Here is a 13,470-nt window from a genome sequence, read left to right on the forward strand (position 1 = left end):
AGTAAGTAAGGTGATTTTTCTTTTGTATACCGCTTGGCCAGAACAGCTTCCAGAATTTGTGTCATTACACAAATTACACGATATAAGCGATTAACGTGATTTTTTTTGTTTTCAGTTGGTGCTGCCGATCTAGGTGCTTTCCCTGAGGTTATCACCGTGACATGCCGGAAATCATAAGCCCACAGCCCAGTCGCCAATAGATCATAGGGATTATGGAATGCCGAGCACTGGTATCGAAGTCAACAAGGCTGCAGCAGCACCAGAGGGCAGCATTGGTTGGCAGTTTGTAGTGGATGCGAAAATTTGATTAAGTTTCTACCTCGTCATTACCGGAAACCATACCGGCAATTCTCACTTTTTAACCATAAATTTTTTTGTTGATTGTCAGATCCGATTGCCGTTTCAATTCAGCAATTCAAGTTAATTCTGAACCCACAATTCGGTTTTAAATTGAATTTATAACTGATTCTTTGCAACCTACAATTTTGATTGAATTTGTAACAACTCCGCTTTACAGTAATTTTCGATATATTTCTTATTTTTTCTTACTCGTCATCACCTAGAAGGTGTAACTGTGTTACAAAAGATATCAGTTAAATGTGGGTACAACCCTAGTAAAGATTCAAATTTGAAAAATATTAAAGCGAGTTTTAAGATCCCTCGAGTCTCTTAAACGATACTAGCGCCAAAACGCTAAATAAAGATTTGAATGTCGTCATACAACTAGAAAACTGACCAATCAGGAACTGACACGAGATTTCGCGATATCAGGCTAGGGAAACGTGGGCTCTGATCGCCAATACGAATTCAGAGGTTTTATTCCAAGTGGTCACTCTGAAGTAAGAAGTCGTGACAAAGCATAAAGTCAAAGCTTGTCAAGTGCCGTGACCACGCTGAAGCGTGAAAGAAGCCGACCGAATTAGGTAATCTGATTGGCTGGGACATTAGCTGAAACAAGGTTCTGGTTTGGGGCTCGTTGTCGAAAATTACGAGTCACTTCCCCCGTTACCTCGTGGAGTGGACATCGCCAGGTTGGAGATTGAGCGGACCGTCTGAATAAGCCGCATTTCTGACCGGAAGACGACTGTTGGGAACCCCTGATAATCCCGCCGAAAGAAAGTTTATGTGTGCCTCCGGAAACCCCCTCGGCCGACAGCATAGTAGCATCACCCCCGCCGATGTGGTGACACTTCTCGGAGCCGACTCGCTTTAGCCGCCGTCCAAATCCAACACAAACCGTGGACACAAACCTACCGGGTGGAGAACAATCAGGTGACGTAGCTATAAAACCCAGAAAAATCGATCTCCCGGAGGAATAAATTCCGGCGTTTAACTTTAACCTTTAGTTGTGATTTGCCAAAGATAAAATCCCTGAATTTGGTTCGTTAGATATTTTTGATTCGTTAGATTGTTGATCAATCAGTAAAGATCGCGTTTCGGTTTCTTGTTGGTGGGTCCTCTAGTATATGCCGAGAATTAAAACGACCCTTTAGGAGTCTCACCGGGCCTTTAAGACTTGCGACTTTGCGGCAGCTTGCTGCCTGGCGCGAAAGCAAAGCCGTTGCTTTCCTCGTGCGCGTTACATTGGCGCCCAACTAAAGTAAAACCGAATCGAAAATATTTTTGAAACGCATTTACTGACTCTAAGTTCAATAACTAAATTGAGATCAAATTTTGAACGAATTGATTTTTTGTAGAATAGCTTGATTGGGATTGAAAATTTTATTTGTATATATTTTGGCTGTAATTTTGGAAATTTTTCGGATTATTTTAAAATTTAGTTTTGGTGTACATATATTTTCTTTTATTGCTTATTAATATTTTACTTTAAGTTAAACTTTTGAATTCGGCGTACGGTCCTGAAAAGGAAAAAGAAAATTATTAATTAACTTATTATTTAATTTTGATTATTTAACTGTATATAATAGAATAAGGCAACTTGATGAATATGGCAGAAAACATGAATGAACAAAATCTCTTTCTTTGGATAAACCCTAGCCATTTGGCTCGAGATGAACTTGAATTTGAATTAGATATTAGAATGATTGATTTTCCAGGAATGAATGAGGAGGACAGACAGAGTGCATTTTATGTCGAACAATGCAAAGAAGCTCAGGTTCCTAGAATTCTCACTTCGCGAAGAACTATGCTCGAAGATTTAAACTTAATTCAAGCTAAGCTAGTAATTTACAGACACGGTTTAGAAGCAGGATATGACGAAAAACTAATGACTCGATTGCGACATCTGTACCTCAGAGTGCAAAGAACAGCAACTATTGATGCGTACCAAATACTGACTAGAAACGACTTGCTAGAGGAAATTGAAATATTGGTGGACGTGTTCGGAATGCCAAAAGATTCAATTCGGAAAGATAAAACGCGTAGGGAAATTAACATAACACAAAAAACAAGTCGAGTAACCTTTTCGGGATCTAAATTAGATACAACAAAGATAACAACAAAGTTAACAACAAAGTTAACAGAATACCCGCGTACGAATTTCCACCTCCATCATATGTTTCACGATCGACAGAGATCAAAAGGAATGATTCTATTTTCCCTAATGCTACCGGTGATCAATCGATTTTAACTCAAATTAACCCTATACAAAATCCAGAACCGTTATTGGTAGATTTGAATGAACCAGAACCATTCAATGATAGAGTAGGTGATGCTCATTCATCAACGCTGAGAGTTCCGATAAAGGAAGCTAATCTAAATAATTCACGGAATATCACAGTAGAAACAGTAAGCAAGGTTGTAGAAGATGTTCTAGCATCAAAAATGGAAACTATGATGAATCTTATCGTTGACAAACTGTCGAATCAGTCACAAAGAAATAATCTTACAGGAATGAATCAAGGCTTATTAAATGAATCACTGAGAAACAATCAATCTCAGGTAAATGAATTACTTATGAATCATTCGCAAATCTACCAACCACGTGATCAGGCTAGAGATTTTCAACCTTTTTCGCGCGAAAATTTCCAACAAATACCGGAAGCTAGGCAGTCTAGACCTTATGTGGAACAATCTCATGTTCGTACGTCTAACGATGTAGGGGGCATACAAACCACTTCAGGTGGAGGAACTCAAAGATTGTCCAGAATTCCAATCGATAAGTGGCCAGTTAGATTCAGTGGGGATCCTAGAGGTCCATCCGTAGAAGAATTCCTAAAAAGAGTAGAAACATTAGCAAATAATAATCGCACTAGTGAAATAGAACTTTTGGGTCAAGCAAATTTTCTATTCAAGCCAGATTCTATCGCAGAAGACTGGTACTACACGTATAGCTCGAAATTTACCTCGTGGAGAGTTTTCAAGGACATGATACAATTGAGATTTGGAATGCCAAATACAGATAGGGTGATTGAAAAGCAAATAAGAGAAAGACGACAATATTTAAATGAAACTTTTATTGCTTTTGTAGCCGAGATTGATAGACTGGCTCAAAAGTTATCAACTCCATTAGACGAAAAAGAGAAACTAAAAATTATTTTAGAAAATATGAGAGATAGTTATCGTCCACATTTAGCATTCATTAATTTACAATTTATTACCCTAGATGCTTTAACGGGATTATGTTTTGAATTGGATAAAGCTTTTTATCACACCTATACGAACCGTGGAAAGTCGTTAGGAGTACATGAAATTGAACAAACAAATCTGGAACAAAGCTCAGAAGAACTGAATCAGGAATTAAACGCAATGAGTTTATACAAAAATAATTCTAGAATAGAAAACACTGATCAGAACTCTAAGTTAAATGAACAAGAAAATATTCTTTGTTGGAACTGTCGAAATTATGGTCACTATTGGCGAAATTGTAACAAACAAAAAAGAATATTCTGTCATATATGTGGAGAATCAAATGTAGTTGCCACAGAATGTCCAAAAAGACATCAGTTTAAAGTTGTTAGAACAAAAAACGAAACATTGGAGAGGCAATAGGGAGTCACCTTTCCACTTCGATTAACGATACTCCCAAAAATTACATAGACAGTAATAACGAAATAATTCAAATTCAAATTAAGCCAAACAAGTGTCCACATATTTCAATTAAAATCCTTAATACCGAAATGGATGCATTATTAGATTCGGGAGCCGCGATAAGCATTATAAGCGATACAAATCTTATTAGAAAGCACAATTTTCAAATTACCAAGACAAATTTAAAAATAAAAACGGCAGATAGCACAGAATACCCAGGAATTGGCATGATTCATATTCCCTACACTTTTCAGAACATAACTAAAGTTATTCCAACGCTTTATGTTCCACAAATAGAGAAAAAGTTAATATTAGGAATAGACTTTTGGAATGGGTTTGGAATTAAACCAGCCATAGTTTCAAGATCTGAATGGAAACCGTTATCCTGTGAGTTATCACAAGTCGACGAAATTTCGTTAAATACAGCAGTAGATTATTTTGCCGAAAAGAGTGAGGAAATAAATGTTATTCTTGAACCAAACGGAGAAATTCTTATGGAAGCTCCTTTACAAGTAGATTCAACTTTAGAGATCCCTACGGTGGAAATTCCATCAAGCTTAAACTTCGAACAAATGAGGTTCGAACATGACCTGGCGGAATCAGAGAAGAAAAATTTAATTGAAATTCTTAAAAGCTTCGATTCAGGAGGAAAGCTAGGACGCACAAATTTAATTGAGCATAGGATAGATTTGATTGAAGGAGCCGAACCAAAAAGGCCTCCTAAATATAGAAGATCACCTGCAATGGAAACAGAAATTCAAAAAGAAATAAAACGTATGATTGATTTAGATATCATTGAGGAATCAAACGCAGACTGGTGTAATCCTTTACTACCAGTGAGAAAACCTTCTGGAGAATGGAGGATATGTCTGGACTGTAGAAATATTAACAAAGTTACAAAGAACGAAGCATACCCCATACCAGATATGCAAAACATTTTAGGAAAAATTGAAAAAGCTAAATATTTTACAGTACTCGATCTATCAAAAGCCTACTGGCAAATACCATTGGAAGAAAAAAGTAGAGACTACACTTCATTCCGTTCAGGTCATAAATTATACCGTTTTAAAGTAACAGCCTTTGGTCTAAAGGGAGCACCTAGAACGCAGACAAAACTGATGCAAAAAGTAGTTGGATTCGACCTAGAACCACTAGTGTTCGTTTATATGGACGACATTATTATTTTGTCAAACACACTAGAAGAACATTTTCGGTTATTAAAAGAAGTAGGAAGAAGAATCAAATCTGCAGGTCTAACAATCAGTTTGGAAAAGTCAAAAATTTGCCAAAAGAAAGTTAACTACCTAGGCTTTGTATTATCCGAAGAGGGATTGTCCATTGATAGCGAAAAACTAGAACCAATACTTAGCTATCCAATTCCGAAAACGATAAGAGAAATCCGAAGTTTAATTGGTATGATAGGATTCTTCAAACAGTTTATTCCTAATTATAGTGAAATTCTAAGTCCAATAACGGATTTGCTCAAAAAAGAAAACGGTAAATTTAAATGGACCCCGGAAGCCAACGTGGCATTGAATCAAATGAAAAGTATTCTAACATCTCCACCCACTCTAGCTAACCCTGATTTTCAAAAGCAATTCGTAATAGAATCCGACGCATCTGCTCACGCTGTGGGAGCAGTACTGATACAAATTCAAGACGGTTGTCGGAAACCAATAGCATTTTTCTCGAAAAAATTGACCGCGGCTCAGCAAAAATATTCCGCGACAGAACGCGAATGTCTGGGAGTTATATTAGCCATAGAACGATTTAAACAATATATAGAAGGAACTTCATTCAAAGTCATAACAGACGCGCAATCATTAAAATGGTTAAGTCAAGTTACAGTAGAAGGTAATTCAGCCAGACTCGTGAGGTGGGCCCTCCGACTGCAATATTATGATTTTGAACTTGAATATAGAAAAGGAAAATTTAACATCGTTGCGGATGCTTTATCCAGAATTAATTCCCTGGAAATATCCTCAGTAGACATTGAATATGAAAAACTAATACGTGACATCGACAGCAATCCACAAAAATACAAAGATTTCAAAGTAATCAGAAAAAAGATCTATAAATTTCTTCCAGACAAAGGAAGTGCTGATCCTCGATTTCAATGGAAGTATTATCCAACAAGAGAAGAGAGAATACGAATCCTAGAAGCAGAACATAGCTTAGCACATTTAGGAACCGATAAAACACTCAAGAAAATTCAAGAAAAATACTACTGGCCAAGAATGAGCACAGAAATAAAACGTTATTGCGCAGCATGCGATATTTGCAAAACAGCAAAACATCCAAATATTAACAAAACACCCATTATGGGAAAACAAAAAGTTGCTGATATGCCATGGCAAATAGTCTCAGTGGACTATGTAGGACCATTTCCTAGATCGAAACAAGGAAATTCAATGCTTCTAGTTGTTACTGATCTATTTTCAAAGTTCGTTGTAATTCAACCAATGAGAGAATCAAAAACAAATACACTGATTAAATTTCTTGAAAACAATATATTTTTACTATTCAGTGTCCCAGAAATTTTAATTTCTGATAACGGACCTCAGTTTAAGTCAGCACTATTCGCGTCATTTTTGAATAAATACAAAGTAAAACACTGGCGAAATGCAAATTATCATCCGGCTAACAACCCTACCGAAAGGGTTAATCGTGTCATTAATTCAGCAATTCGAGCATACTTGAAAGATGATCAAACAGATTGGGATCAAAACATTCATAAAATAGCATTAGCGATTCGAACAGGTTGTCATGATTCCACAGAATACACCCCTTATTTTATAAATTTCGGGAGAAATCACATAAGCATGGGTGATGAATATCAACAAATCAGAGACTCAGATCAAAATGTTGAATTAGAACCGAAAAAAGTATCGGAAGATATGAAAAAAGTATTTGCTAAAGTCAAAGAGAATCTCAAGAAGGCATTCCAGAGATACGAAAAATATTACAATTTAAAAGCTAACAAAAATTTACCCGAACTTTCAGTAGGTGAACTCGTGTACAAAAAAAATTACCCGCTATCAAACAAAGTTAAAAAGTTCAACGCAAAATTAGCAAAAACTTACACTCTAGCTAAAATTCGAGCTAAAATAGGCTCGAACTGTTTCGAATTAGAAGACGGATCAGGAAATAGCTTAGGAGTTTACCAAAGATCAGATTTATTGAAGAACGAAAACAAAAAATAAAGAAAAAGAAAATAAATAAAAATGCCATACCGTGATCAAGAAATTCGAATCAGGTTACTGCTCTAGAGTCCGTTTGCCTTAGAAGCCTTGAAACCTTTAATGGTGAAGAAAGGACCATACCACCTCGGGGTGACAGTGGGAGTCTGGAAGGGCCCAGATCATGACCATCCTGGCCGGACTTGTCGACCTGATATGAATCTTCTTTCATCATGGTCTGAGCTAAAATTAGGAAACAAAAAACAATTAGCATATTTTGCAACGTAGAGTGATCAAGTAAATTATAAGCTATGTACAAAAACCAAGTTGAAATCAACAGCAAAATACTATGAATACGGTTTGTTATAGCTCGACGGAGTGAAAACGTATTAGGAGGACAAACCGAAAATAGGAATCAAAACAAAACTTAATTTCCAAGTAAAGAAAATGAAGAGCACGGTTTGTTATGTCTCGACAGAGTTTAAAGCGTTTCAGGTTGACGAACCCAGAATAGGAACCAAAACAAAACAAAAATTCAAAGAACAAAGAGAACACGAAATTGAAAAAAAAAGTCTTATTTGTGCAAGAATAAAAAAAAAAAGGAATCAAAACAAAACTACGGATGAATGATTACAAAACACGGTTTGTTTGAGCTCGACGGAGTGAAAACGTACGTAGATAGGAAAACAAACCGAAAAAAGGAATCAACAAAATGAAAATACGTAGCACTAAACGATTTTTTTTCATTCTTGGAAAATAAGATCACTCACGATTAGAAATTAAAGGAATATTAATCTATATAAGTACGCCGAAAGATATTATGTTTAGTTTTAACGAAAAGTTGCATTTGGTGCAGATAAAAACATCGATGTTGTTCGTCTTACAGAATTCTAGCTCAATCATTTTTCAATTTCACTTCACTTCACTCACTTAAAATATTCAAATTATTGCTTACCTTCACTTTTCCACAAAAACGCCATAGCCAAAGTTGCCCAGTTCCTAAATAAATACAGTTTTAATAATTAATTACAGTAGAATAAATCCAAAAATATAATTTACTTACAATTTCTCAAAATTTTCCAGCTTCGTTATCAAAACCTATCAAAACAACAAATTGAAGAAATTCACCACAAAACAGCCGTCAAATTTAACGTCAAAAACATTACAGTAGAGGCATTGCTTGAGAATACTTTTTATGCTGTCAGTTCACCCGACGAGGGGTGCGGAAATTTTATCGGAAAAAGAATTCTGATGTTGAAACATAAAATTAGGGATGTATAGCTTTCGAGCAGTTTTTTGGTTGAGATAAAAACTCAACGTTATCAGTTTGATTGTTAGATAAACAATCGCAGTTAGGTGTAATGATTATACCGTACGCCAATTAAGTTAGAATACGATTTAGTTTTGTAGTCCTCAAGCAAATGCCAAGTAAATTCCATAGCCATTCTACAAAATTCAGTGAGTAATGAATGAAAATGAGAAATTTGTGAACAATTAAGACTTGAAAAAATATTTTCTTAGATTTTTAATCTAAGAAAATATTTTTTCTCGAATGTGTTTAGGGAAATGTAACTGTGTTACAAAAGATATCAGTTAAATGTGGGTACAACCCTAGTAAAGATTCAAATTTGAAAAATATTAAAGCGAGTTTTAAGATCCCTCGAGTCTCTTAAACGATACTAGCGCCAAAACGCTAAATAAAGATTTGAATGTCGTCATACAACTAGAAAACTGACCAATCAGGAACTGACACGAGATTTCGCGATATCAGGCTAGGGAAACGTGGGCTCTGATCGCCAATACGAATTCAGAGGTTTTATTCCAAGTGGTCACTCTGAAGTAAGAAGTCGTGACAAAGCATAAAGTCAAAGCTTGTCAAGTGCCGTGACCACGCTGAAGCGTGAAAGAAGCCGACCGAATTAGGTAATCTGATTGGCTGGGACATTAGCTGAAACAATTTTAAGCTAATTTTATCATTTGAAGGAAACCTTCAAATGAAGGTTCTGGTTTGGGGCTCGTTGTCGAAAATTACGAGTCACTTCCCCCGTTACCTCGTGGAGTGGACATCGCCAGGTTGGAGATTGAGCGGACCGTCTGAATAAGCCGCATTTCTGACCGGAAGACGACTGTTGGGAACCCCTGATAATCCCGCCGAAAGAAAGTTTATGTGTGCCTCCGGAAACCCCCTCGGCCGACAGCATAGTAGCATCACCCCCGCCGATGTGGTGACATTTCTCGGAGCCGACTCGCTTTAGCCGCCGTCCAAATCCAACACAAACCGTGGACACAAACCTACCGGGTGGAGAACAATCAGGTGACGTAGCTATAAAACCCAGAAAAATCGATCTCCCGGAGGAATAAATTCCGGCGTTTAACTTTAACCTTTAGTTGTGATTTGCCAAAGATAAAATCCCTGAATTTGGTTCGTTAGATATTTTTGATTCGTTAGATTGTTGATCAATCAGTAAAGATCGCGTTTCGGTTTCTTGTTGGTGGGTCCTCTAGTATATGCCGAGAATTAAAACGACCCTTTAGGAGTCTCACCGGGCCTTTAAGACTTGCGACTTTGCGGCAGCTTGCTGCCTGGCGCGAAAGCAAAGCCGTTGCTTTCCTCGTGCGCGTTACAAAGGTACCGCCAATTGTCACCTTAAATCGTAAAGGTATGAACCAAATAAAGATGTTACAAAAAAAACTTATCGGTAACAAACAGTTTGAAATTTAATTCAGCCAAATTGAGCAGAAATCCCTAAAAAACCCCTCAACTCCAACACGTTTATAAAAAGAAATTTTCGTCGTTTAAAAATTGATAGATAATTGAAAGCTTTAAAACATGCTTGATATATTTTTTGATTGATTTCTAACAACTAACAACTCCGGTTTACTGTAATTTTCGTAATTTTTCATTTCATTTCCATCTCGTCGTCACCTGAAAACGTACCGACAATTGTCACCTAAAATCGTCACCCGAATGCGACGATTCTCACCCACGGTGACTACGAGAATAGGGTAAGAACTCACTAAGTTCATCCGAAGTGACAATCCTCACCTAAACCGACTGCTGGAATAGAGTGACTTGGGTGACTCTACTATCGTCACGTCACTCGAGGCGCAGAATAAGGGCCCATGTTTTTCATTTATGTGCAAGTCACATAATCCCAAACTTTTGATCACTACAAAAATCACATGTTGTATCCTAGGATTCAAAGTTACGAGCTCTGTGCAGCTTGATTTTACTTACCATCCTTGCTCTGCGTGAGAATGTTTTCAGCTTTTACGGTTGCCTCGAGCTCACCGGAGAATTTATGACTCATTTGGCCACCGTTGCTGGCAGATGATTCGTCCACCTGATTTGGGGCGGGAGTAAATTCATCATCGTACAGTTCGTTCAGCTCGAACTGCTGGTCCAATTCATCATTTTCCAGTGGAGTAATATACCGGTCTCGGAACACGTTTCTCGAAACTGCCAGCCATGAACAAAACGAAAAAAGGAGGAAAAATGGAAACATGGGATAGGAACAGCATTAATACAATAATAGAAAGTATTGTGAGCCTTCGTGGGAATATTACCACATGCGTAAACAACTTTCAGCGAAACCCTCACGTTCTCCGGACAGGGCTGACCGAAAGTGGATCCCTCGATGGCTACCGTACATTTCCTCCGGCCGTGGCAGATTTCCGTCAGCGTAAGACTTGTGTGGGAGGATAGGCAAGCTGGAAAGTCAAAAGAGCACTTAGGGCCCTAATCCTGGCTAGATGGAGTTCAATTTGGCAGTGTTTACTCACTCTCTTCCTTGGATCCGGGAGGCTGGGAGCAGTGGCCACTTTCATAGGCTGTACGGCCATAGCTGGCACTGTAGATGGCCACTCGAGTGTAACGGCCACAAGCCAATCGTATCACATCCTTCTCGCAAGCAATCAAACTGCGAAACTCATCTGCTCCGCAATCATGGTGTGGTACGTAAAAGGCGAGACGAGTCAGAAGAGGCAAGCAAATCCGGACATCCATAAAGCAGCCATATCGCGTCGCGGGTACCAAACAAAAGTAAAAAAAGAGAATGAAAAAAACAGAGCGTTCTTTTAATGAACGAATCAATTTTCGTGAAGGAGTCGGCACTGGCACTTACATGGTCTACATTTGTGGCTCACTTCCACCAGCTTATGGATTCCGGGACAGGGGGTGCTCTCGAAGGATTTTGGCGAAGCCCTAAATGAGCATTTGCGCTTTTTCTGGCAGGCTTCCACCACGATTTGCAGGATAGAATACTGGAATTAATTCAATTAGTGAATTCCTTGTGTATTTGCGGATATTAGGGAAGATAATTACATTGAAATCGTTGTTAGCTTTTGGTATCTCTAGCAATGAAATTTGTCTTTCAGTCTCCTTAAATACTGGAAACGGTTTCAGAAGAACCCCGAAATCTTACACGGTTTCCAGAAAAAGTCATGCTCGCAGCTTTTGTTGAGACAAGTGTATTTCTCATGGCGTAGAAAATTACTCCCTACTGAAAACTATCTAAAAGCGCTTCTACATTGAAGAAGACGAAATCAAATTATAAGCATCCTTAAAATGTTTCCTCGCACATTCAGATCGAGCAATGTTCAATTAATTTGTTCTTCCTATCTACGGATGTTAAATTACGTTCATTTAATTGGAATCATTTTTCGAATCGCTGCCCCGTCCCAAGTAAAGCAATCGTTTGCATCATTTCGTTTCTATAATTATGTTTTGGAGACCTAAGAAACACAATTCAAGTGTTGATTCCATGATCCAATGTTTCAATGAATTGAAAGAAACTGATGCCGTTTAATCCAAAGAGTTTTTCAATGAATCGATATTTTTCCAGTTGTTTTCTGCAATGCTTAAGGTTTCAACAAGGTTCACGTCGACTGATGCTATGTATTCAGCAATTCTATTACTCGTGATAGGAAAATGCATGACAAAAAGCTGTTCAAACTTTTTTCACCCTCAGTGCTTGGAGAAATAACTTTTTCTGATGGGTTTGATTTACCAAACAACTTAGTCGAAACAGTGATGAACGCCCCCAAACAAGGCTGAAGGTGGCATCTTTTCGCAGAAAAGCAATAAAGAATATTGCGTGCCCCAGAAGAAACCTTCAGATATGCTTGGTTTAAAAAAAATAAATAAATTTGGTTTGTAAGTTGAAGATCGGAATGGAAGCTATTGATTTTTTTAAACACATTCTCTCTAGCTTTACTTAATTCTGTTATCTTATTTTAATCGCCGCTGGGATATATTCTGGGATATAAGATAAAAGATCTTTCCACCTATAATACTTTCATGTTCTTTCCAAATATTCTACCTTGAATTTTCACAACTCGCCGAAATGCCAAAAATTAAATAAGAGCTTTACTTAAGGAATAGATTTAATTGCTCATCACTCAAAACCAAAACCATAACCCCCACATTAGACTGAGTCTATTTCGGATTATTTTTGAATTTCTCAAACCCTGAGATCTAAAAAGCTTTGTTTTGGTCTAAAACTCATCCATGATTTTTTGCAGAATTTTTAATCTAACGTATACATAAGTAAATTTTAACTTTTAGGTTTGATTGTTACATTACACGGCTAGTAGCATCATCAGTCAAACACAACACCAGAAACATAATGTGTGAGTATGTGTTAATTGTTTGAATTCTACAAACAGACCTAGAATATATTGTTCTAGCTTTTTTGATGAATATACGCCTCACCGTTTAGTGCAAAATAAATCGATCATAAATGAAAAATTACCGCCTTGACCAGGAATCGAACTCGAGTCTACTGATTGCCTCTCCGACACCTTACCAATAGGCCAAATCGTCAGATGAAACAAGTCAAGCTGTAGCTCTATTATTCAATTGACTTCATCGAGTCGAATTCGCTACTACATTTCCCGGTAGAAAACGCTCATCGTGTCTCGATTAATGGTGCTTTTACTGCCCCAGGGGGGTTCTCATTCAGCCCCTACAGTGACTGGTTTTCAGCTTTCAGCAAAAAAACTTAAAATGCATTTTTAAACATTTTTATCTACTTTTTCAAGTTTCATCCTATCAGGCAGTAGACTATTTGAGTGTCTTAACACGAAACAATGATGTAATTCACATATTATAGCTATTCTATATGATTAAATAAGCGTTTTCCTTAAGGTGGCCATTATCTCCCCTACGAAAAAAATTAACATTTTGCACTGAAAAATCAACTTCATTTTTGTTTCTTCAGTGGAACCGAGCCTGCTTAGAGCAAGTTCACTGGTGTTGGGAAAAAGTGGTAGAAGTTTTGTCACTTTTAGCACATTTTGA

General features: G+C 37.4%; 1 protein-coding gene across 2 annotated transcripts in view; it reads right to left on the bottom strand.

The window, feature by feature from the left end:
* LOC129751676 (uncharacterized) overlaps positions 1 to 13,470 on the bottom strand; it is a 93,000-nt gene that overhangs the window by 17,343 nt on the left and 62,187 nt on the right. For both annotated transcript variants that reach the window (XM_055747333.1, XM_055747332.1), the window contains exons 4-7: positions 11,294 to 11,432; positions 10,953 to 11,102; positions 10,737 to 10,880; positions 10,408 to 10,629 (exon numbers count right to left, since the gene is read on the bottom strand). In XM_055747333.1, coding sequence (XP_055603308.1) covers positions 10,408 to 10,629; positions 10,737 to 10,880; positions 10,953 to 11,102; positions 11,294 to 11,432 — 655 coding nt within the window. The remainder of the gene's footprint in view (positions 1 to 10,407; positions 10,630 to 10,736; positions 10,881 to 10,952; positions 11,103 to 11,293; positions 11,433 to 13,470) is intronic.

The sequence above is a fragment of the Uranotaenia lowii genome, chromosome 3, assembly GCF_029784155.1.
Source record: "Uranotaenia lowii strain MFRU-FL chromosome 3, ASM2978415v1, whole genome shotgun sequence".
In the NCBI taxonomy this organism is placed as follows: domain Eukaryota; kingdom Metazoa; phylum Arthropoda; class Insecta; order Diptera; family Culicidae; genus Uranotaenia; species Uranotaenia lowii.